Consider the following 24,981-nt stretch of genomic DNA (forward strand, 5'->3'; position numbering starts at 1 on the left):
CCATGACCCCCCACACGGCCTGGCGGAGTCCCGCTACACTTACTGGAGGAGTGGGCCCGGGACACGGCCCCGCTGCGGGCGTCCTCCGGGAGCGAGGACAGGTCAGCGCAGGAGGCCCCTGCGCTCGGACAGCCGGGCTCCTCGGAGCGCGTCGTCGGGCTGCTGTCGGAGGAGGAAGCGGCGCTCCAGAAACTGGCGGAGGAAACCGGGTTCCGGCTGGGCACCGCCGCGGAGGAGCCTGGAAAACACCAGTTCGGCCCGTCAGCACGGCGCCCTCTTCCCCGGCAGAGACGGACGACGCGAGGAGCGCTGGTGTCATTTCTTTTCGACCGAAGTGCGAAATCTCGTGGATGACGGCGCTTGGGTAAAAACAATACACATCGGACTCGCTTAGGAGTCCTCACACTAAGGCAAACAAGTTTCGTGCAGAACTATGTCAAAGGCAGAGAGCTCTCCCCTTTGTGCTGCACACTTCAGTAATGTTTCCCATCATTCCCTCCAGCGTTTGAAAGATGCTCCTTCGGGTCCCACGTTCCGAATCGGCAGCAGGTTTAAAGCAGGCACATTCCAAGCAGGAGCGCGGGTCCCGTTTAAGGAACGATTCTTCTCATACCCTCAACTATTCCGAAATGACTTCTCCCGTTGGTAAGTCCCGCAATGTTTATCTGAAATCTAAAAACCTAGACTATAATGAGGGGTCTCACCGTAACACATCAGAGTCGTCCTGGTTACAGCAGTCCTGTAAGGCCTGTACCGTGCAGAGGTTCCAGAAGATAAGACCTTGGATTCAAATCTGTTTGCTTCTGGAACGTCTTCTCCGGTGTCATACGTTAGCAGCAAAGAGGAAACTCCTGTGCTGCGAGCAGTGACAGAGCGCCTGTGGCACCTGGCCCACACCCTCAGTGAGAGCGTGGCCTGCGTTCATGGTGGAAATCGTGCTGCACTCCAGCAGAGTTTACCATGCCCCTCAGTGTCGTAGAGAGAAGCTAAACCAAGCGACAACATGCATTCATGTCGGATTTTAATTTTGTTTAGGCTGGTGTACCACCTGCTTCATTGCCTTTGGGACAGGCCTTCTCCTCCTTGTCCTTTCCAATGTGACCGTCGCGGTCCCGCACACTCGTGCCCTCCGCTACCCGTTTCGTCCCGCAGCACCTGGGGCGCGAACCCGGGTCTCCGGCCTAACGCCACAGAGAACCATCCGCATGAGCTAAAGGAGACCTCCCACAGCCCAGGCAGCTGAGGTCCCTGCTACGCGCAGGGAGGGCGATGACGTCACTGTATCTGAACTAGCTCCGCTACACCTGCTCATTTCTCCACTGGCACAAGGACCAGCAGAGAAGGCCTCATGCCAAGCTGTGGGTGAAGGCTATGAAGAAAGGGAACAGGGCAAGCCACCCTCTGCTCCACTGGATCAGTAACAACAGGGGACGCACGACGCTTAGACTCATCCTGCAAACTGTGAACCTGAGTTGCATTGTAATGCACAACATACAACAAATGTGGCTTTTAATTTGAAATAAAAGTCCAGGAGGGTTAGTCATAGACAATGCTGTCCAGATTACTGTGGCGGTAAAGGATGTCAAGGTCTTGTCTTTTCCAGATTTATAAATGGGTCTCTACTTGCTTAACAGTAACATCATCACAGAGGAAGGCAATGCCAGCAGAACTCCCCTGTCCCCTCTGACCACACCGAAGGTGAGTGTAACGCGATGATGGCAAATGTCTATGTTTGGTATGAGAAATATCACAGACTCCTGGCAATAACAGTATAGACTTGTCACAAGGGAAAGTTCAATGCTTTGGAACACTTTTGTAAGACTTCTGTGTCAATATCAGCCATTATATACATACTGTATGCACGGTTCTGTGAGGAGCGAGTGAAGTATCATCATAAAATCTGGGGGCTATTCACATGTTTAAAGTGAAACACTAAAATCGTCCAGTTTCATCCTCCAACCTCTCCTAGGATGACAACTTTAAACTAACACATATGAGTAGTAACTGCGACAGCACATTTTGCTGTGGAGCAAAAGGTGAAAATCCCCATGTTAATGTACAATCTAGCAAAACAGACAAAAAATGGGCAACCGAAACACATCCGACCGCCATTCCAGTTCTGTCTTCACGGCAATGGCACGTGTATCTCGGAGGAGGGCGAATTCACAGTGCAATCCTAAGAGTATATCATCTTGTCAGACTGAGCTGCTGTGCAAAGATCTGAGGCATCATAAACAGAATCAATACATGTGTGTTCTGAGCATGAATAACTGACTTCTCTACTACTGTATCAATTCAGACTTATTAATACAGCTTAGTCTGGGAAAGAAGAAGCCAAGCTTGTCACTTAGCATCTCTAACTCACATTGATCAGATGTTCAAAAACCTGATCGCAACTCAAGGTACGCTTGACAATATAGTGCTGTAACAGTCAATCCATCACTTTTACCTGTCAGATTGGTTTGATTCATTATCATCTTTGCATCCTCTCTTATCCTTAAAGCAAAAAGGCTTCTTTTTGTACAACAAAATACAGATCTGTTAGGAATAACTGTCAGCGACTACATTTCCAGTAGGTCACCACAGGACTGTTAATGCATAAAGAAGGAAGCAGAGTAGAACATCAAATGTCCTAAAACCTTCGCACAGCAGTGTATATGCAAACAGTAACATGTCTTATAGTGCTTTTGTTTTCTTCTCAATCCACTTTAATAGAACACAAAAAAGCATTTTTCCCTCACATAATTAAATCAGGATTTAATGCATCTGTGTGCCATTCCATTTACTGCGCAATCGCCCAGTGCAAACACTAAACCAGCTCAGAGTTCATCAGCAAATTAAATAACGCAGGTAATTTATTTAAATCACCATGACAACATCTTTTCTCCTTAACAATGGCCACAGTAACCCTGCAGACTGCTCAGCACACTGCCTTTGGCAACCAGTCTTAAATGTCTACAGTAGAGTTTTTATATCGTCTTAACATTGAGGACTATGTCATGCAGTAACCTAATACAGTAACACAAACTTCATGTTAATTACAATTGTGGAGACACTGAAGTACAAACATTCATTTCAGATACTTGTAATTCTCACACCTATTTACCAAATGCTGTTATCTGGTATTGCCCAGGGCGCAGAATACCAAATGGGAATGAACGATTTCATATCAAAGTTTGATAAAGGTGCAAAAGAAATATAAGTCACCAATCTCACTTCCATATAATATTTCAAGTCCAGTGTAGCTCATTTTCTCTAGAAATGTTTTGATCAACCATTTTGTTAAATATTTTTTTGAAGAAACTGCATGAGTGGAAAAAGTCCTTGCAGATGCAAGACAGCATCGCTAAAGAGATGTGATTCTATAAATCACAACCTGACGATTCCTCATCTATATTAAGCCCCGGTGAACGAAAACTCAAGTTACATACATGTATAGTTGCATAGCTGAAGGTTTCATTAGGGGCTGAGAGGAAATCCACAAACAAGAGATTACAGAGGAAAAGCACCAGCCTCACTGCCCCTGGGTGCCTGTCTACTCGAATCTGGGTAAGTAACTTTAACACTGTCTTCTACCGCACATAACATAGCCTATACTGTATTACAGGCCCTGTTTAAATCATTAGGTAATCTCATACGTTCAGTTATGCAAGACAGACGACTTCTGTGTGAAATTTACAGCACGGGGAACCGGTACAGCCTCAGGGTCAGAAACACTTCACATTTCAAAAACTAAAGTCCGAGTGCATTCCTGGCACACGTTTCGATTAAAACTCAGCATCAATTAGCTATTAGCAACTAAATAAATGGGCTAGATGTGCTGATGGCCTCCACTCATTTACCCACTTATCTAGACCCTTTCTTGTTCACGTTAGTTGGGATTTTTCCCAAGAGGAAACACTGTAATTGGGGTTTTGCTTTATCTGTGCATCTGTACCAGTAAAACCCAGAAGATCAGCTCGGAGAACTGCGGCGCTGTGGCTGGAATCTTGTCTTTCTAATGGAGACGAGCTGCACTTTTCTATACATTTCAAGAGCTCCTTGGGCTTCTTCTGCTTCCATTTCCATGAAAATAGTTTCCCTGCACTCACACCATGTGGAGGCTGCCAGCGGCCCAGCGCACGACCATGGGAAAAGGACTCGGCTTTGTTTCCACCTGCATTTAAATCCCCTGAGGCTGCAGAGAGCAGGACTGCCCCTCTCTCCTGCATTCCCGGGACGACTCAGTGCTGCTGCCCTTGGAACGAACAACAGCAGGGCAGAAAGCATTGAAAACAATGCAGAACGACATCTAATTATTCAGAGTAAAGAGTGATGGTCTCTACAAAAACAAACAAATCTGGTTCACAGCTCTATACGTTACAGCTGTAACAAGTACGGAAATCTAAGATAACAGAGGAAAACACTCCAGTGGTATTAAAGTGCAAAAGAAGAAAGATTCACTTGTTTTGTTGGATGTCTTTACCGACCGAAGACAATGAAATATGTAAGTTGATGTTAAATGCATTCAATGAAATGAATGAATACCATTTTTAATCCAGAATTAAAATCTGGACAATTCTCTATAAACCTCTCAGCTGTTTCATTAACAGTGATTTTATTCTGGGGGGAAAAGACAACAGAAATGAGAATATTTCATATCTCAAGAAGCACAATAAATGCCTCACTGTCACTCCTGGTTAATGTAAATGTTGCTGCACCTGCCTCTTGAGCTATTCCACTACCGCGGTGCTTGGCCCTGTCGTACCTGGTACCTGTGGCCGCCAGGGCGCCGGGCTGCTCCACGCCTTGTCCTCGAACTGGACCCACACATGCTTCTGCACAGCAGGGTCCGGCTGCCAGGCCACACCCCCTTGGGCCACGCCCGGGGGCGGGGTCTCTGGGGGGGCGGGGTCAGGAGCCAGCTGGGGCAGGACATGGTGACCATCTGAAGGAGATGTGGGTTTCTCATATTACACTCGAAAGCATGATCAGCAATGTACAGGTCAGCATATATTCATGCAATTTTTAATATTAATGTTTAAAAGGATTGGACAGAACTATGACCTAATCTTTTAAACTACAAAAATAGTGGAAAACGTTTTTCAACAAAACATGTTCAGTCATTTTAAGAAAAACAGAATTCCAAGGTATTTTATAAATAATATCCCTATTTTATCTTATAGGGTAATATAAGGGAATTAATTCCCTAGGATCCTACGAATGCACTAACAGCAAAGATGTCACAAGTATAAACTGATCTGTCTGTAAAAAATAAGTACGAGGAGTTGAGGTTCCTGCACTAAAAAGCTGCACTTGACAAGGTACCTGACTGGGACATAGGGAATTTCACATTTCAGTGGTGGTAACATGCACACACAAAGGAGACGAAGCACACGCACAGTGCAAGGTAAATGAACATGGGAATCCGAAGAGTACTTGGCACACTGTTTTTAACCAACCAAAACACACACTTTCTTAACTGCCTGCAACAGACGCATCCAATTTAAAAAAAGTTGGAAGACATACCATACCATACTGTAGAGCACACTTGGGTCTAGCACTTGTATGCTTTAAATATCCAAAGTGACATCCGGACTGTTACCTCTCTTGAGTCCCCGCGCAGGCGGAGGAAGCTCATCGCTGAAGGAAACCCAGTCCGACCTCCGAGTGCCAGATCCTGTTCTTCCCACAGCTGTCATGGTGGGTTACGGCAGGGCATTGCTTCCGAGAGCCGGGCCCGCAGACGCCTCCTGGGCTCAGTCCTCTCCCCGTGGCAGAGAACACACAGTGGTCACGCGTGGAGCTGCTGGGATAGACGCAGTTCCCTTTAGAACGCAATGCCAGAAACACCGGATTCCCCTCTCAAGTAAATAAACAGAACTCTGAGTTTTCAGCTTAACCTTTTTTAAAATAAAACCCGTCTCATGCAGGATCAGCCAAACTGTTCGCCTCTAGAGACTGTAGTTCAGTCAGGATGAGACGTTGAGCTTCTAATTGCTGCCTTATCCTAAAATTAATCTCCAATCGTGCTCTTATTGAGAATTAATTTCTACAAATTCACTTCTGTTTGTGTGTTTCAGGGTCCTGGTTTCAATCTTAATCACTAACTGGTATGACAGAAGAACATCTAATTGAGTGCTCTGGGAACTGAGGCAGACCACTGTTATACTAACACTGATCTCTGCAGTTTTAAACACTTTTTACAAATAAAGTTCACCACACTTGAGTTTTCTGAGTGAGAAAACAGTAGAAAACAGTTTTTACAGTAAGGAGGGGACCTTTCCCCAATCACAGTTCTGCCCGTTCTGCGGCGATAGTAAAAACACAACGATCACTTGGCAACCAGCTCCCACACTTTCTCCCCGATCACTGGTGAGCCAGACACCCTCATTACAACCGATGTGATTTCAGCCTCAGCACAAAATCACCCGCCTGCAAAAGCAATATGATACTATAATAAATAAAACAAATGAACAAAACCTATATACCACTGAGCAGGAAATGAACATCCAGCGCAACCGAGTGTCGACAGTTTTGAGATTTTTTGTCCTTTGTAAAAGAGGGTGACATATTGCAAGTGCGTGTCCTCTGATTTCGCCTCTCGCCCAGTGAGCGAGAAGCCCAAGGACACTGTCCGCGCCCCCTCCTGCCAGAGAGGAAAGGGAGCTCTCTCCGAAGGGAAGTGCTCCTTGACTTATTGTATCAGGGTGGTAAACAGCAGGTCTTCATTCTGCCTTTGTTTCCGAGACAGTAGGAAGTCGGACGCGGGCGGTGGTGCCGTGGAGGAGCCTCCGCTGTGCAGCAGGGCATCGCGATGCTCTCCTGGCTAACAGCACGCAGCAGACACCCCCAGCAGCGCGGGCAGCGAGGACGACTGGCAAGAGCAGCAGGCCGGGAGGAAACAGAGTTAACCCATCACGACTGCTGACCACGGACAACTTTCAAACAATATTCCTCACCCGCTTTTGCGCTTGGTCCATTATTTACTCCAGCAGTTTCCTTCTGAATACTGCTTCACGGTTCCCTCACAAATAAGACAGCGCTGCTGGCCATCGACACAGGAATTCATTGGAACACCAAGCATCTCGAAGAAAAAAACATCTTTAGCAGACACCACACCCACAGCACGCAGCCGACTGCCTCACATCTCTTACCGATATCCCCGGCACCAACCACAGCACGAAGAACCGCGGCTGTAACCGATCCCACTTCTCTGCCTCACGCTTGTTCACACAACACTTCCGTTTGGCTCAGAGACTCACAAAGAACCTAAAGCCTCTCATGGACGAAGCACCGCCATGAACTTTCTGGAGCAGAAACGAACAGTGCAGCAGCTGTGATACAGTCCTGCTCGTGGGTCGGTCGAGCATGAAATCTGGCCTTTTCGCAGGACGCTCGAAAGTTTTCTACATAGTGCTTCAAGAACACACCCTCCCCTGAACACGAGCTCTGTTTTGACCAGCTTCGCTGGGCTTTCAGGCTATTATCTGACACAATCCTGCAGTGTTTTTCAATTGGCAGGCTCTGGTGTGGTCAACACCCTGATGCGAGTTTGTGAAAGCCCATTCCCAGTCCCGGGGGCTCTCACAGATGCTGCTTCTCTGGCTCCGGGTTGGGAACAAGCATGACATCACACAGCCTGCACTTTTATAGACTTCACTCTCTTTCCTGTTTCCCAGGCAAAGCTCAGCTTTACAGAAATAAATACACTTGACATTAACTCATTAACAAACGCAGGAAAAGAGTCCAAGAGAATCCGGGTATAAGATGTCACATTATTTTCACCAACACAGGAAATAAAGATCTCAAATTATAACTCAGGTGAACTGATTTTAAACCATTAAAACAATATCTGATGTCTACGTACTGTCAAGAGTGAGACTGTGTGCTTTTTTTAAACACTCGGCCTTGTGCAGCAACAGCTCAGTGGCAATCTGTCTGTCACCATGCCCAAGCTGGAAAATCCCCAAACAGAAACTCGGCAGGGACCCCAAACAATGATCTACTGTGCAGGCCCTCCTTTAACTCATTTACTTGACATTTGTCTTCTTTCATGTACATTTAAATTCAAAGAAAGAAGATGCCAGGCTGAGACACTCGGCAAACTCTTCAATCAAACTGACACAGGAGCCCCGACACGGTCTTCTATTCCTGGACACAGAGTGTCCAAATATCATTCCCTCGGCTCTTCCACACTCCGTGCCAGATCCACCACAGGGAGCTGCTGGTCAGGACTGCAGAGTCATCGCCTCAGAATGACCTGGGAGAGATGTCAACTATGACCAGCTAAGTAAACAGTTACTTCAACATTGGCAATTAAGAGAAATGAGGACAAAGTGTGTTCATAAAACTTTTACAATTGTGTTAAATAAAAATCTGTTTGTTTGTTTTTCCTTGTAAGAGACTAATGCTATTCAGAATACTATTCTATTAAGTAAGGGCTTTTAAAAGACTTCTAAATGTTTTTTATTTTCTTTTAGGAGAGGGGGTGCATTGTAACTATGTTAGTGGTGCCATTAACACAACATAAAAGTTTTACTGACCTGTCCTGCTTGGTCTGACCTGCTCTGTTGCCTGAGGCAGTGAACGCTGGAACAGAAGAACGGGTACAAACGACAGAAGGCCAAGGCCACTCGACCCATACAGATCATGAAGCAGCAGGTACCTGATTAGTCCAGGGATCTCAAGCAGCTGTTTCTTGAAAGAAGCCAGGCTAACGGCTTCAACAACATAGCTGGGGAGCCTGTTCCAGACCCCCACCACCCTCTGTGTAAAGACGTTCCCCCCCCGTTCTCAGTTTGAAACCCATGTCCGTGAGATATGAAGAAGAAGGAACAGCCGCCATGTGTCGGAGGTTTTATTACTGAGCTCCAGTCTGGACCATTTCCTAGTGTCCAGGCCACCGTGTATCCCAGTATTCCCAGTCATTAGCTCTGAAGCTCAGGGGCCAGTACCTTGTTAATGAAATGAATGGGAATTTTCAAGGCCTAAAGTGTACAGTATTTCTTATCAATAGCACACTTGTGTGTGTCTGGCCCAGTAGGCAAGCTGCAGTATACGACCACCATCAGGAGGCTTCGTGGACTGGCTGTTTTAACACCATTCCACTACCGCTGCCAAAGTCCTGATGTGTAAACGGACATTAGGACTTTCACTCATTATCACCACATCAGAGACCTTCTACAGACACCACGCAGTGCTTAAGCTCCAGTCAGAGGAAAACACTTCGGAAGGTCTGTTACAGTCTGAAGTAGTTCAGGTGGGGCTGCAAAGGAACAAGTAAAGGTTTATTCCCTGCTGAAGAGAGAAGAGAGAAAACACAGCGTTTCGGCCGTGGAGCCTTCTTCGGGTGTAACCAGTTACAGGCTGGACAGGGCACACAAGCTCAGAGCTACTGCTCGACTAGCTGTGCCAACAACACAAGTTTTTTAAAGTCTAAAATGGAACAATTTCCACAGCCAATGTCAGCAGAGTGCCAGTGCGGTCATCAATACTTCTGCAATCAGATCACAGACTGACTCAGCGTGGGCTTCATCACGACATCCGGAGCGTTCTTACTGCTCGGCGCCGACTTGTCCCCACTGGAGACCACATACTGTACATATACAGTATATGGAAGGATAAGAATTGGGAACATGTAGTTGAAAAGTAGAGGTTAATTACACACTGGAAAGAAGGAAGCAGGATGACAAGACAACCTTCTGCGCAGCTTTCTTGATCGTGTGGAATGCCTTTGCATTCTGGAGCACAGGCAGCAGTGTGAAGACGTGGTTGAGGCTCTGGACTCGTAACTGGAGGGTTGTGGGTTCAAACGTGATGGAGCTGAGCTGCAGGACCCTTGAGCAAGGGGTATGGCTCAGACTGCCCCACTCCGTGCGAGAGCCCAGGGAGACGGGCGTGAGTGGACGCTACCCGAGAAGGCCCGGCAGCCCCACTGAGGCGAGGTGCTGTTTGGGAAGCCAGTGGCCTGCCTGCAGTGTGAAACTAGCCTCCCCAGAGCGAGCGAGCTTGGAAAGGGAAACCCTGCTCCAGCGACGACAAAGCCCACCCAGCAAACACCTTCCGAATTAACCACAGCACACAAACCGGAGGACAAGAGGACACCAGGTGGGCATGCACCCGAAACCAAGAGCAGGAGAGCCCTGCATACGCCAGTGGGCTGCAGGGCCCAGCACCCTGGTGCCCGCCAACACTCGGGTCAGTGAGCGGCTCACTAGAAATCCGACTAGACCCTCCTCTCCACTGCTGCCTTGACTTTGTATCTGAACTGCAATGTGTGAGGCCCATTCCCCCATCACGAACTGTACAGTGCGCTGCAGCAGACCTCCTGAGGTAGCCAGCGGGACAGGACGAGCTCAGCTGCGCAAGCCAGTGTCAGGCACAGCCCGTGTCTGTTTCAGTCCTGCATTTCGAACAGCTGAGGTGCTTGCAGGGAGCCGTCTCGCTGCGTGAAACTCAGGTGCTGGAGACTTCAGTCGCCTCACCTTCCCCACGAGATATCTGTGCGTCGGGCTGTGCGTGGGACAGGAATTGCCCAGTGACCCACTCGAAGAGCTCAAGACTTACAACGATCCGCGAGAAGGAGCCCTGCAGCGCAGAGGAAAAGGAAACCGCCAGAGACCGCACGCAGTAACGCGAACGCCGGAGCTTATATCGCTGAAGAAGACTATCCTGTAGATAACACGACAGGGAGCAAACATTTCTGCTACAACCCCTCACGCTTTTGCACTGCTGTTTCCTTAATGTTATGATGTGCCGCACCTGACCGGCCATAAAGCAACACTGGACGGTCAACAGTGAGCGACAGACGCCGGATCTGGGTGCAGTTTAACAAGCAGTTTAACCACCTGCGACACGACACACAGCAGACTGCAGGAAGCCCACGGCACACCACGTTTTCATGCACAGCTCGGCTTGCGAAATGCATAACTCGTAACCTCGTTTATCAGAGTACATAAAACAAAACGCTGTAGAATTCAAAAGGGGATCTCTTCTCTCGACACCCACACGACAGCACTGTACGGCTGAGCGTAAACTGCAATCGGGACCCTAAAGGCACGTCAGAACAGCAAAAAGTGATCTTATTTGAAGTTACCGCAGGTACCCCTTACCACGCACGCCCACCGCGCCTCTGTCGTTCACCGCTGCCAGCCCCAGATCCAACTCTGGGCGACCCACACGGCCGGCCGAGCAGGGGACGTACTGTACTGTGATCCCCCGCCACCTACGTCTGAGTGAAGAACTGCTGCAGTTCCAGCGCTACAGCATGAGAGCTCCCAGCGCACTGGCCGGGCAGGGGCACCACACGCAGGACAGCTCGGGGCTCCAGCCGCTCACCTCCTCGCGTCACGGAGCAGAACCACTTCACGAGGGGGGGGGGGGCGGCTCCGGCCCACGGGCCCCCCGGGGCAGCGCGGCGCGTGCGTGTGGGCAGGCACGAGGGCTGCGGGGCAGGGATTGGTCGCGCGCCGTGGTTTTCTGTGTTGCGGAAAACTTTTGTCGTTTCGGAAGGGGGGAAAAACGAAAAAAAAACAAAAGGCGTGCACTCTAAACAAACGATCGCTTGCTTTATCCTAGAGATCCGTGGGCTCAAGGGACTGCTCCTGCCGATTTTACATGAGCTGTTTGAGGTTACAGGACAGTCCTATCGTGTGGTCGCCGAAAAGTTGGGTCCAGAAATCACTTTGTCGCATTTGCAGCGCCATCTGTTGACATTTTAGGTTCTTTTCTTGCATGCATTCACTATGTGGGTAAGCAAAAATAACAAAATATTCACCTTGACACGAAATCATGTTCCTCTTTCACTCAATTTAAAGAATCGCTTGATCAAAAAAGTTTTTTTTGACGGAATGAACTCGACATTTTAACAAAAAACACAAATGCATCCTATTCCTTTACCAAATCTGAGAGACAAGTAGAAAGTTTTCAGTTTTCACACAGCGCTGGGCCGGATGTTCTGCAATACTGTATATACGAGCAATGTGTAGTAATACATTATCTTGTTTTTTTACTAGTTTCAGATCCTGCCAAGCCGAGATAATAAAAAATCAGTAGGTGGCAGAAGAGTTCTTATAACGAAGCAGCTTGCATTTGCTATCCGAAATAAAACCGCTGCGCAGTTTCCTATCATGTCTAAAAATATTCTGTGCGGTTTTACATCGTTATATATTTAATGAAAAGCGATCATTTACAAAGCTTACTTTTGGGCTGGATATGACATTTTTAGAGAAATAACTCACATGCATGGGTGGTATTTTATTAGCCAAAAAAAAAAAAGCTCTTGTCGTGACCTGAATTTGTGGTTGGTTTCAAGTTATTTTGTGCGGGTATTGAATTTGTTTCGTTTCCAGCCCTGGCAGAAACACTGCAAAGAACCGACTCGACCGCCAGGTGGCGTCGCAGCGCGCTGCTGGGTCCAAGAGAGTCGCTGTGACTTGTTCGCTTGTCGGCCTCTGGCCCGTTGTATTTGTTTACAAAGAGGTTGCCGTGTTGCAGAACTGTGTTGTTTCCTGTACACCCTGAATTCGGTCTGCACGCTCCCTGCATTTAAAAACATACTGGGGGAAATATTTCCAATCAGAACAACCACGGCTGTAGTCCGATTCCCGGTTTATTTCGAAGCGAGCACGGAAAAGCGCCGCTGTTGCTCTCTTTCCGAGAGTCAAGGTGTCCTCTTTGGCGGAATCAGTTTTTAATGAGAAGTTTCAGAGCTGGCTCGTGTGCCTGCATGTGCTCAGCAGATGACAGGACTATCAAGTGTTTGTAGTGTTTTTGCTGTTGCTGGAGTCGGGGCTCAGTCTGACACGCTGCTTCTGCGACTGGCTACGGTTAGTAGTCTTTCAACGAGGCTTTTTCCTTAGAGGGGAAAAAAAGTTTTTGCGAGTTTTGAGGGAGGAAGGAGTGGAAATTCCCCCCCCCAAAATCCATTTAACGGTAGGAAAATTGGAAATAAATTGTGCACCGAGGCACAAAGCTCGGAAAGTTGTCCTGTGTGCTTTATTTTAACCAGGGCACTTCTCGGAATGGAGCATATTTCTAGCGTGCAGAGATTTTCCTTTGCCCCGCTACAGTCTGTCTGTTTTCCATGCATTCCTGTGCTTTGCGTCATGAAGAGACCGGCCAGCTGAAAAGTCCGACTTCCATCTGTACTGCCTGAAGATTTTAGTGTGCGCATTTCTTCTACCAGAGAGGGATTTCTGCAAACACTACTTTAGGTCACAGACGGTTCATTATCTTGTGGTACTCTATGGCCTAAAATCCGTTATCCATTATTAATGCCTTGCTACACGGTTACCTCAGGTCGTCATATTGTTCTACAGTTTTATACGGTTGTTTTTAACAGAATCACAAATTGGGTCAAAGAATAAAATGCCTGTTTTTTTTGTGTAGTTTTAACCATCAGGAGAGGAGAAAGATATTCCATCTTTGTAATCAGTCTGAACAAGAGCAACCAGCTACACTGTGAGTTTAAAGAAACGTTGCTGAAAGGACCGAGCTTCTTTAGTCTTGAGGGAAGAAGACTACGAGGAAACCAGATTTAAGTTATTCAAAATTCTCAAAGTCAGTGACGCAGTTGAATCCTATGGCCTATCAGAATCAATTTGAGGACACCAGTGGAAACTACATGGAATAAAAGTAAGAACAAGATTAACATTGTTTTACAAGAAGGGTTGTGGGAGCATGGAACAAGCAGCCATGAAGTTGAAGCCAGTATCCAGGCTTCCTTCAGGAGATGGCTGGATGAGGTCAGAACAGTTACAGTAGCTACTAACAAGGGCTGGACGGCCTCCTCCCGTTAGTTACCGTTCTCATTGGTAACCAACTGAACATGGCAAACCAGCAACTGCAATTGTACAAGTAAAGGTTTATTCCATGCTGAAAAGAAACACAACGTTCCGGCTGCCTTGCTCACCTTTTTTGTGTAACTTGTTCCTTTGCAGCAATAATTAATAATTAGCAACAAATCCTTATTTCCTTCTGCTGTCCATGAGGTTGAAAGAAGAGGGTTACTAAAATCATACTGGAGACTCCATTCATGGGCTGTTAAGGGGAATATGTATTATTCGATCTCCTCTGTAAACTCTTATGGAGGCTGTCCTAGCATCTTAGGAATGCATGTTGTTCCACACACTGAAGTCTGAGGTTCTATTCAAGTTCCAGTTAAAAAGCAGTTGTGAACACAGATATTGAAATGGAAAAACTGATAACCAGGTGAGTGAAGTGTGCTATCGCACACAGGGCATGAGCACAGCACCGTCTTTACAGTATCTTCATGCCACTTGAGTTCGCTCCTGTAGAAGATAGTGCGTACTCACTGGCAGCAGCCCCACCATGTAATGCACTTCAGGAGCTACAGAGCCACTTTGTAAACAGGTCGTACGTCCTGGTACTATAATTGCACCCAGGATAAGTGTAATTGCAGCTGTCTGCCAAGTCACATTAATCCTCTAAATAAGTTCTCAATTAATTCACTGCAAATCAATTGGGTCTCTTTTTCCACAGGTGGCGAGGCTGCAGAAACGGGGCTAATAGCTCCAGCCTGATTACTACTTGGCTCTGAAAGTGATCAATAGCAGAGTGTTTACTTTTTGCCCTCTTCCCCCTGAATCGAGTGTTTGAAGCACACTCACTCACAGCTATACACACACACACACTCACTCATTCACAGATACACTCACACACACACACACTCACTCACAGATACACTCATACAGACACACACACACACTCACTCACTCACTCACACAGACACACACACAGATACTGCTGGAGCACGTGTTGAGTTACAGAAGTCACGTCGACACAGAGATGGCAGAGCTCTGCGTTCAATTTCAGTGGCAGAGTGCCTGGAGTTTCCAGTCACCATGGCTGAGCTGAGAGGTGGCATCTTCAGAGAGGACTCGCAATTCCTCATGGGCCCTCCCAGTTTTCCGGGAAAGGGCTCCCCCTAGGCCTATTGATATTTGAAAAATTATATCATTGCAGATGATCTTAGTGCTCCTTTTTGGTTTATTTTGCATTTTACTGATAGCATGTAGTACTGATCCAAACTTTAACATTGCCGCACAGCTGAAGGCAAAAAAAAAATATCTTACAAAGGAAGTGCAAACATTTACAAAGCCAACATTTTGTAGACTGAGAGCAAAGGCGTTGTTTGAAAATCTCTCTCATCCTACTTATTGATTCATTCATGTTTCATTGATATCGAACTATTCCTCTCCTAAGTGTTTATTGCTTACCTATCAAGAAGCAGGCTGGTAAAAAATCAGCTTCCAAATCTGTCTCAGTGAGGTGTGGGATCTATATCCGGATCCCTTTCACAGCCAGGAGAAAGGGATGTGTTATTAAAGTGGAGTGAACAGGGGAGCTCTCTTCTCCATCTTGCTCTTCAGTGCAACATGTTTCTTCAGGTGCAGGAGGTGGACCTGCAGTGTAATGAAAGATCAAGGGCATTAGAACAGAGAAAAGCAACGGTGTACCTGCAGTTAGCAGTGCAGTTCCAGAACATTAATTTCACTGCAGGCTCATTTGTAGTGGGGCAAGGAGGGCGACAGCAGAAGGCGCTGTTACAGCGTGTGGGAGACGTCATGGGCAGAGTGAAGGGCTCTGGTTCCCGGGCGCGAGGAAGGAAGGGGAAGGCGTGGTACTGTACCTGCGTTTGCACTGCGAAACCCACTGCCTCCCTTCCCCACAGCAGTCGAGAGCACGCCGTCAGATCAGGCCAGTTCCAGTATTTCCCTTTACCGCTTGCAAGTACGGTGTGTGCAAAAGAAACACGTTTCCTGTCAACTCTAGTCCATGGGAAAACAGATATTTCAATTCCAGTAATGTGGGAGCCTATGGAACTGTGGCCTTGGATGTGGTTGTTGTTACTGTATATAGCAACAGGACGGGCCTGAGTGCCTCCAACTTCCTAGGTGTCCAGTGAGCTCAGCTGGTTAGGGTGTGGCACTAATAAAGCCAAGATTGCAGGTTCGGCCCTCATGGGTGGCCAGAAGTCCCCTGCTTCTTTTCAGAGGGCACCAGTGGAAACGATGTGGAAGTGCATTTAAATCTGAGAGCAGGAGCCATTTCCTTCCACAGAAGGGGTTGGGAGTCGAGCTGCCCCGCCCTGTTGAAGCCGATACCCCGGTTGCGCTGAGGAAATAGCTGAACCGAGATCATCAGATCAGAGGGGTACAGAAGCAGGCATGGGTTTCAGCCCACTCACACCTTCACAGCTCGTCCAGCAGCAGCTCCAGGGCCTCTTCCCCTCTCCCTGACCCCAGGAGGTCCCGGACAGAGCCCCCGTGTCTGTGAAAGTGCTGGTGGTCCCAGATGTCGAGGGGCCGTGAAGTAGCACTGGAGAGAGGAGCAGACATCTAGGAGGTGAACCTGCAGCCCAGCGCACCTGACCTACAGGTATTCAACTGGGAAAGGCACTTCAGAAGTCACAGAGCAGTAGAAATATTAAATACCCAGGCCCCATTTTTTTAATAATATAATGTTATAGAGGAATTCTTTTTGTTTTCACAGTATGGACTTCCTGTTTACAAATAACACTCAACACATGGATGTCATTCAAATAAGAATGGGCATAAAAGTATCATGATGAGGTTTCTTAATTGTAGCCAACGGATCTGGTTGTTAACGGGCTCCACAGGAAGGATATTCGGGAGCTGAAATCATGGTGTGCTCTGCACAGTCGCGACACAAATGCTCATCCCTAAAACCCTCTGCTCTGTCCAGATGTAAATCATAGTGTTGACTACAATGCGGAGATTTCACCGAAACGCTGCAGTGTGTGTGCCTCTCATCCTGGGACTGTGCTGAAAGAAAAGGGTGCCCCTAGATCGATTTCAACAGTGTGTGTGCCTTTTCAATTTCAGCACGGCTCTCCCGCATGCATTACCACTTGTTTCAGCGACACTGAAGACTGACACTCTGGAACAGTTGCAGACGTGTCTCCTCGAGGCGAAGTGAAGCAATCAGAACTTGCAACAGCAAAATATTTTCGATCGTGTTTGAGACTTGGTATGCAGTTTTTACACTCTGGCCCCTGCGGAGCCCTCCTGAGACCTCAGGTCCTTGCGCCGAACGCCACAATAACGAGAAGAAATTCAACAAAAAGAAACTGAAGGCTGGCCTTTTTATCAGATGTAAAACCACGATAGGCACCTCTGTTTGTTACCCAGGTAACCGGGGGTCAGCACCAAAACTAGCAAAGCCACTCTTGTGAAACTGCTCTGGCATCCTGAGGAAATCTGAATTCGTTGCACAACACAGGCATTGAAAGTGGTCAGGAGAACTGGAGGATGTTTTGGAACAAAGAGGCAGATAAAAGTTTGCACATCATTCTGTTTGAAACCAAAATGGCGGTTTTTCACAACAAAAGCTCTCCTAGCTCTCCTCTGATTTTGCATCTGAATAGTAGTTTTTATAATAGTAGTGGAAAATATTTAATGGGACAACTGTTTTTCAATCTTGTTTTTTAGCAGTTCATAATAAATAATATTGTATGTTTTTACTTTCTCATACTTGTTTCAAAGGAAATCAAAACATTTTACCATACAATTATTACATTTTTTGGCCACTTCAGCCCTTCTCTGAAGACCAGCGTATTGAAAACCTGCACCGGCATTCCAGCAAAGAGAATGATCTGAGATTTTTCCACACTCTTCTCAGCAGAACATTCTCTTGATGAACAAGTCTCAGTTTTCTCATGCGCTAGTGTAAAAGACAACTCCTTATACATTAACGGCAGCATCGATTCATTGCATTGAGACAGAGCAGTTCACCTGGAAGGATTCCGAAGAGCTGGACACACCGGAGGGGATCTGCTTCAGTGAGGTGCGACAGACCCACCACACAGCCCACAGGGCGGAGGAGTGAACATCTGAGAATCTGCTGCACCCGATGAATTAAAGGGGGACTTCTGGGACGCCAGACTGGAGAAGCCCAGAGTGGATTTCAGCCAGGACACTGGGGTTCGACCCCTGCTCCTGTGAACTGTGTCAGAGGATCTTCAAGGACCAAGCAGACAGGGCCTCAGTTTAACTCATCCGAAGGGCTGCCCAGTGTCCCTGGCCACCAGACGGGGGCTTTGGACTGGAAGGTCGGGTCCTAGAGGAAAGACAAAACCTTCACCAGCTTGTCAGACAAGAGTTCTCTTGCAATTTCAAGCTACTCCTTTCAACAGAGAGACCGAATGAGCAAAATCACTTCACCGCCATGAGCACTGCTGGTCATTGAAATTCACATCCGATTCCTCCAGAAACAACACCATCCTGTTTTCTGCTTAATGACCCTGAAGTATTGGGGTTGCTTTCTGAAAACCTCTCAGAGCCTCAGCCATAGGCAGAAAGTCTGGGTGACCTTGTACAAGCTCCCTTGTCCACGTAAGGCAATGCAGAACACCTGCTTATCAGCTAAAAAAACTGTGATGATAATTATTTATGTTGTCAGGATAGCAAATGAACAACTAATTATAAGAGAATGCGTTATTTTTGGAAAACAATAAATGTGTACAATTGTGTTGTGTTAGATATACAGATCCTGCACTGCACCTCAGATCCCTCACAGGGCACTTAAAACTTTCTCAGTTCTGCACATAACCCCACAGGAGGCAGGCCTGTGACAAATTCACACAGCAGTGACATCACAGGCCAGGTGCAGCAGTCAGTGTGACACCTCGCGTCCAACACTGACCTCTGTTCTGAATGAGAAGCACTGTGACGTCATTGAATTGTACTGCTGGGCACATTAGTGCACACCTGCTGGGCAAGACACATGACTAACTGGCCAAAGTCATTCATAGCCCTCACACAATGACATCACCTAGAAATGCCCTATAAAACCATGTGCTCTGCAGCTCTCCCAGAGCAAGGGCCCTGTGAGGACACAGCGTGTCCGAGTTGCTGAGGTCTTTTTAGTGACGCACAGTATACAGCGGTGCCAGTTCAAGGAGCACTTGGACATCCGAGGACAACAGGAGAAAGGTAAAATCTGAAACTTCCAGCAACATTTAAAAACAGTGCAGCACTATTTTAGGACAGAGCCAAGACTCTCGGGTAGCTGCTGTAATACTAAGTCTTTCAGACAGACCTTTAAGGAGGAGAGGTGCTGGTTACTGTTAACATATAGAATAGCTAAACATGCTGTTTGTAGTCATTGCAGGAAGCCATGATCTGTTGTTTTTCATTAACAATCCTTGTTCATTTCCTTTCATAACATAAAACATGAATATAGCAAATTAGCTGCCATCAGTCCAAATCCCACAGAGACCATATTCAATATCAGCATCAGGATCCACATCAGCAATCATGTATATCAGGGCTGGTGTACAACATTAATTTCATATAATAACAACAACAACAGGCCTCCTTAAGGCCTCTAAGCCACCCTGAAACAAGCCCACCTGAGAAAAGGCCTCAGGTGACATCGAACAGATGAACTCGGTTCTTTCTACTACACCTTAGCTGTCCGCTGCTCCAGACACAGGTTTCTGCTTGAGCCTGCACTGTGTATCGCAAAATCTGAACATTTCTGTCCTTCCCTTTACTGTGGTTGCATGGCAACAGAGTTAGCCATGGGTGTGGTAGCACAACTCTGAAACGCAGTGGCCTATGATTAAGACGATCAGCCTTTAATTATAAATGTGTTTCTGTCTGCACATGGCTTTTAAACGGCAACAATGAATTATAAAGGGGTACACACGGTGCTCTGAATGGCGTTCTGGTTTAAAGGAGCACCCAACACTCAGGTGGTTTTGTTTTGATGTAAATCTAGCTTTCATAAGATTAACAATTTAAACCGAGAAGTGCCTGGTACACACCTTATAGGAAAGATCTGTGGCCACAGTACTGTTCTAGAGTGTTAAAAATGTAATAGTTTATAACTGCAAAATTAAAGGAAGAAAACATTTGCTTTATTGTGGAATAAAGGAACAAGCTTTCTTTTTATCAATCCTGCATACACTATCTTTCAGACTTATGGAATGCACTTTGCCAATATTGGGCACTTCGCCAGCAAAAGCTCAATTTTGACATCACTGCGCACTTGGCCATCATCTGCTGGGGGGAGCTGGGGTTCTCAAAATTCACCACCATGGCAGCACCTCTGGACACAGACGGTAAGGGGAGACCCAAGCGAGTGTGTTTTCCTAGGAAGCGCCTGTCCCAGTTCCCCTCTGTGGTCGCCAGGCGCCAGATGCAGAGCCCAGTACAGAGGAAGACCACACTTCCACAGCAGCTATACAGACACAACCCCCGCCTTCCCAGAAGCCCCCCAGGTCACCGCACCTCCGCGTGTCTTCAATTCACTTAAGAGACTTCTGTTAGACTTTGTCCACTCTTTCAACATTTTAAATATTGGTTCTAGGATTACAAGCAGAGTGAACCTCATTTTTCTAGGTTTGGGATCTTACTGTTAAGAGAATGAAATGGCTATTTCCCCTTCCCCCCTCTTCACACAGGTCAGCACCAGGTGGAGAAGGTCTTGGCGAGGACAGGGGGATAACCTGACACTTTTACACATGAGAGGAGGGAATTCGGCTCCTCCAGCCAGTTCCTGAAAGAAGCCATGGCTCTGGAGTCAACATGGTTGGGAAAGAGTATAAAGACACAGAACGCACGCTCCATAGTCCCACGACCCTGTGCATAAAGCAGCAGCTCTGAAAGGCTTCCTTCTTGGGATGACTCTTCCACAGGGCAGAGCCTCCACAGACGCATCTCAGCCCAGCTCTTCAGCTCGTACAGGACATCACAGCAAACCGTCAATTAAAACGCACCAAGACTCAGAGCTCTGGAACGAATATGAAAGTGTTTAATGTTTAAATTTTTAAATTAATAAACATGTTAGAATTAATATAGTTCTTAAAAAAATAATTCCATCAAATGAAAAAGTCACTTTTCACCTTATGCAACTCTTATTTTTTTTATTGCAACTGGAAGACAATACATCACAGAAACTTTATGGTAGGTTTCAGAAAAAAAAACAAAAAAGGTTTGTCATAGTAATGGACAAAGTGATATTTACATTAATTGATGAAATAGTTTTGTCTTTGGCAATATGATTACACATCAAGGAAATATAGAATGCAAGAATGCCTCCATATTGACAGTTTCTTATTTCAAACTTATCTCGAAAGTTGGCCAAGTGCACATGCCCTCAAGACTGCGCATTTCTAAACAAAAACAAAAGAAATTACCCAGATCTTTAGCTTCTTCTCCTCCTCAGGAGCTCATTTGAAACAATAAACAAAATGGCAGTTCACATCTCAAAATAAACACAACAAAAAAAGTGGCCTTTGGCCACTATAACTTGTTTTGACTCACATAAACATTGCGTGTTCACTAATTTTCTCTTCTACGTTTCTCGCCCATTCCCAATCAACACTTCCACAGGAAACTAAGGGATTGGTTATGTAGTGAGTGTGGGCATCAAGGCAAGAGCCTGCAACCAGAGGGCAGTCGAATTCCACCTGCAGGACGTTTTTTCTCTCACTAGTGGATATGGGGGGGGGGCGTCTCTCAAACAGCATTTTAAGAATCGTGCAATGAGCCCTCTTCCCACCTAAAACAATCAATATTCAGGTTTCCTTTCAGTCCTCCCTGAATTCTTAGGAACGTCCTCTATTGCAATGGTGCCATCGGCGGATGACAAGCGACCTTCCTAGGAAGAGGCGAATCTATGCAAACTGATTACAATGGGAAAGCAATACTGCTGGAAATTCTCCAGTGAGATTATTTGCAGGGCAGATATAGATTTAGCAATTCCAAGCAAATAATCTGGATGGAGTGCAGAACGTTATTGTCATGATTAGTGGGCAGCAAAGGGAAATGATACATTGAGCTAAATATCACCCAGGCATAATGCCTGCGGTGAAAAACATTGAGTGATATTAGTGTAACTATTGCAGGATTAATATGCCTTGATCACAGTTTTTTTCCTATCAAAAATATTAATCTTCTTGAATGGGCAGTGTAGTGTTTGTGTTTCTCAGCACAGGGGTAGTTCACAGCTAACAAGACAAAATGAGAAATTAATAAGGTTCACCTCCAGGTCGACTACATCCTATTTTTAATTAAAAAACATGCAACTGGCTTTGGCACTGAACCTTGTAATCAACAATATCCTGGATTTAATAGCTCAGTAAAATCTGGTGAGCTAATCTAGCTGGATTTTCTAATGTAGGTATTTAAAAACATGATTTTTTTCTAATTGTTCAACAATAATACTGACACTTTAACCTGAATACTGGCAGAAGACAGGTCACAAGAAAATGTACAAACCAAACAAAGGAAGAATGAAAATAAAAGAAGGCAGTGTGAAATTAATTTGTGACATGAAGATTATAACCTGAAATATTTGCCAAACACCAAATCTTGTGCATCTTGTGCAAGGCAGGCATGAGAGGGGAAGGGGTGTACACTCACTACTAACTTCTCCATGAACAGGCGAGCTATAACATTTACAGACCAGAATCCCAAGACATTTTAACATTACTCATTTGATAAGCAGAAGTGGGTAGAACGTGCAGACAAGGCAGTATATTTCAATCACTCGAGCCCTACCCGAAATGTGAATTCGTCATATTGCAGAGAACGAGTTCCCAACAGTCTATGTTTGTCCCTGAAGAAGGTTTAACTTTAAAAGCCTGCTTCAAAACAAAAATAGGAAAAGACAACAAAAATAAACCTAGGCCTATGGGCATTAAAATTAGAGGCATAGCCTTTTCTCTAGGATCTAGATTTATATGAAAATAATTCATGCTCCATGCTAAATACATTATTTACCTTACATGAACTTTGAATAAAAAAACAGTTTCTTTTTGTTTACAGAACCCATGCAACACGATTTGGAAAAATCCTGCTGGCTACATTGGTTTAATCAAGAGAAAAGAAAAAAATTCTATTGTCACCTTTATACAGTGTTATCCTGACTGGATGAAATTGCTTATTTGATTGTGAGGGTAGGAAAAGAAAACAAACAAAAAAATGAAAATAAAAACTCCACAGTCATTTAAATATTTTTTGTCGTCATAATACTATTGGCAGGTTTTGTAGCATCTTTTATCCCATGAAGGGTATTTGCTGTTACTGTTCCACGGAGGAGTATCACTATTTTATATCACGTAATTAATTCAATTGCTTAGAAAAATAACAGAGGCAGTTTCGAAGACATTTCAATTATTATTATTATTTTTTTTTGCACACACTGCTCCGGCATATCAGGCTTATGGCTTTTAAAATTATTTTCTTTTATTTATAGAAGACTGAGTTCAGTGGTTGACGTTAATACCAGTAACCAGCATCCAAATATTTTTCTTCACATCTCCATGTCTTTCTGCCTTGGCGTGTACGACTGTGATTAGCCTCGATTAGTAGCCAGAGCACAGCCGCCACAGAGACAACACAGTCTAAAGTTAAGTGCAATTGTCATTGCTGGTTAACCAAGGGCTTGTCTTGGGCACCACCTTATCCAAGTGTCTCACAGAAAGACACTTGCTATAGGGCTGCCTGCAAATACTTCAACCCAGAAATATCTGCAAAGCCCAAGACCACACACACACGTTCTTCCCAGCAGCAGCACACTGAGGTGGCTCAGCTCCCCTCCACGCCAGCTGGACTCTTGGATGCATTACATACAGGGGAGATTGTTAGAGGTTTTTTTTCTTCCTCTTTCACACTAATGTTGCGGTGTTGTTGTTGGGTTTTTTTTTTGCTCCACCTTTCGTGTTTTGCCAATCGAAGAAACCTGACTTGAGTTTGGCGGAATTGTATTATGTTTTTCCTTCTCTATTCAGTCGACAAAAATGTGTTCCTAAACATTAGCTGAGCATCAGAAAACGTTTTGCTATGGCTTTAATCTCCTTTAAACAAAACAACAAAAAAACAACCCTCAAAAAACAGTATCTATAAAGGATAGGAAAACAAAGTGATTGTTGATATTGCCACAAATCATTAGAATTCACCTGATGTCTTGGAAAAAAAAACAAAAAAACTGTAAATTCTATTAAAACTGATGTTTTCAGTCTTAATTTTTCATAGACTCTTTCTGCTCTTTTTGTCCTTTTGCCGTCCGGTTGGTGATGTTGTTCAAACACGCCCGGACCCCTGCTAAGTGCAAGAGAGAGCCCGCCGCCTCCTTCATCTCCTCGTCGTCGCTCTCCGGCGGCTTCTCCGTGCGCCGCTTTTTCAAGGGCAGCGTGTCGGCCGAAACTTTCTGTTTGGCTTTCGCCAAGTGTTGCCTTTTCTTGTGCGGGGCCAGGCCGCCGGCGTCGGCCAGCGCGTCCCGGCTCTCCCGGCGGGCCGGCCTCCTGTCCTCGTCCTCGGCCTCGGGCTCGCTGGGGCTGTCGGCCGCGGCGGCGGCGGAGCTGCCGGCGGGGGAGGCGCTGCGGCGGAGCGCGGATTTGGCGCTGCTGTAGTTGTGATCCTCTTTCGGGTCGCTGCTCACGACCGGGGAGCCGCAGGACGGCTCGCTGTCGCTGCGCACCCGGCAGCCGCCCAGGAAGGCCCTGCTGGACGAGAGGGAGGACGGGGTCACTGATCCGCCCAGAGCGCTTCCCACACCTCAGCCCTGCCCAACACACCCGGCAGTCCAGACAACTCGCTCTTGACCGTACACAGATCACAACCTGACCGGGGCAGAGGTGGTTCTTGTCTGGAGATCTGTCATGAGCATGATCCTCGCCAAGCTTGGAAAAATAAACCCCAAAGCTTTTCACAGCACGTCTAGTTCCTGCATTAATACCTCATGAATTATGGCCAATGCACAGCATGCAAAGAAAATTATACTCAATAATTAATACCTAAATGCAGTGTCATTCACTTCTGCGTGAACAGGGTACATTTACTTTTAGATGGTTTCTCACTGCAGGAGCTGTCATTAGAGGGTACTAAATGCTTCACAGGAGACAGCATTTGGCTGGATCTGGCAATAAATTACTGGTATCTCAGGAAAAATCCAGGGATGTGCAAATCCGTATGTCCACACTACACATTCCCCTGTTTCATCAAT

At 46.1% G+C, this 24,981-nt stretch overlaps 2 protein-coding genes across 21 annotated transcripts in view; both read right to left on the minus strand.

The window, feature by feature from the left end:
- The window catches only part of ston2 (stonin 2), a 28,294-nt gene extending 16,393 nt beyond the window's left edge, over positions 1-11,901 (minus strand). The window contains exons 1-4 of one of the 10 annotated variants that reach the window (XM_088647494.1): positions 11,320-11,901; positions 5,585-5,788; positions 4,748-4,927; positions 44-238 (exon numbers count right to left, since the gene is read on the minus strand). In XM_088647494.1, coding sequence (XP_088503620.1) covers positions 44-238; positions 4,748-4,927; positions 5,585-5,681 — 472 coding nt within the window. In that variant the 5' untranslated portion in view covers positions 5,682-5,788; positions 11,320-11,901. The other 9 variants (XM_088647492.1, XM_088647493.1, XM_088647489.1 and 6 more) reach the window with 9 other exon arrangements.
- An 8,975-nt stretch (positions 11,902-20,876) lies between these two features.
- foxn3 (forkhead box N3) overlaps positions 20,877-24,981 on the minus strand; it is a 77,612-nt gene continuing 73,507 nt past the window's right edge. For all 11 annotated transcript variants that reach the window (XM_088647502.1, XM_088647507.1, XM_088647501.1 and 8 more), the window contains one exon: positions 20,877-24,478. In XM_088647502.1, coding sequence (XP_088503628.1) covers positions 23,998-24,478 — 481 coding nt within the window. In that variant the 3' untranslated portion in view covers positions 20,877-23,997. The remainder of the gene's footprint in view (positions 24,479-24,981) is intronic.

Source organism: Lepisosteus platostomus, chromosome 10 (assembly GCF_059453375.1).
Source record: "Lepisosteus platostomus isolate fLepPlt1 chromosome 10, fLepPlt1.hap1, whole genome shotgun sequence".
In the NCBI taxonomy this organism is placed as follows: Eukaryota; Metazoa; Chordata; class Actinopteri; order Semionotiformes; family Lepisosteidae; genus Lepisosteus; species Lepisosteus platostomus.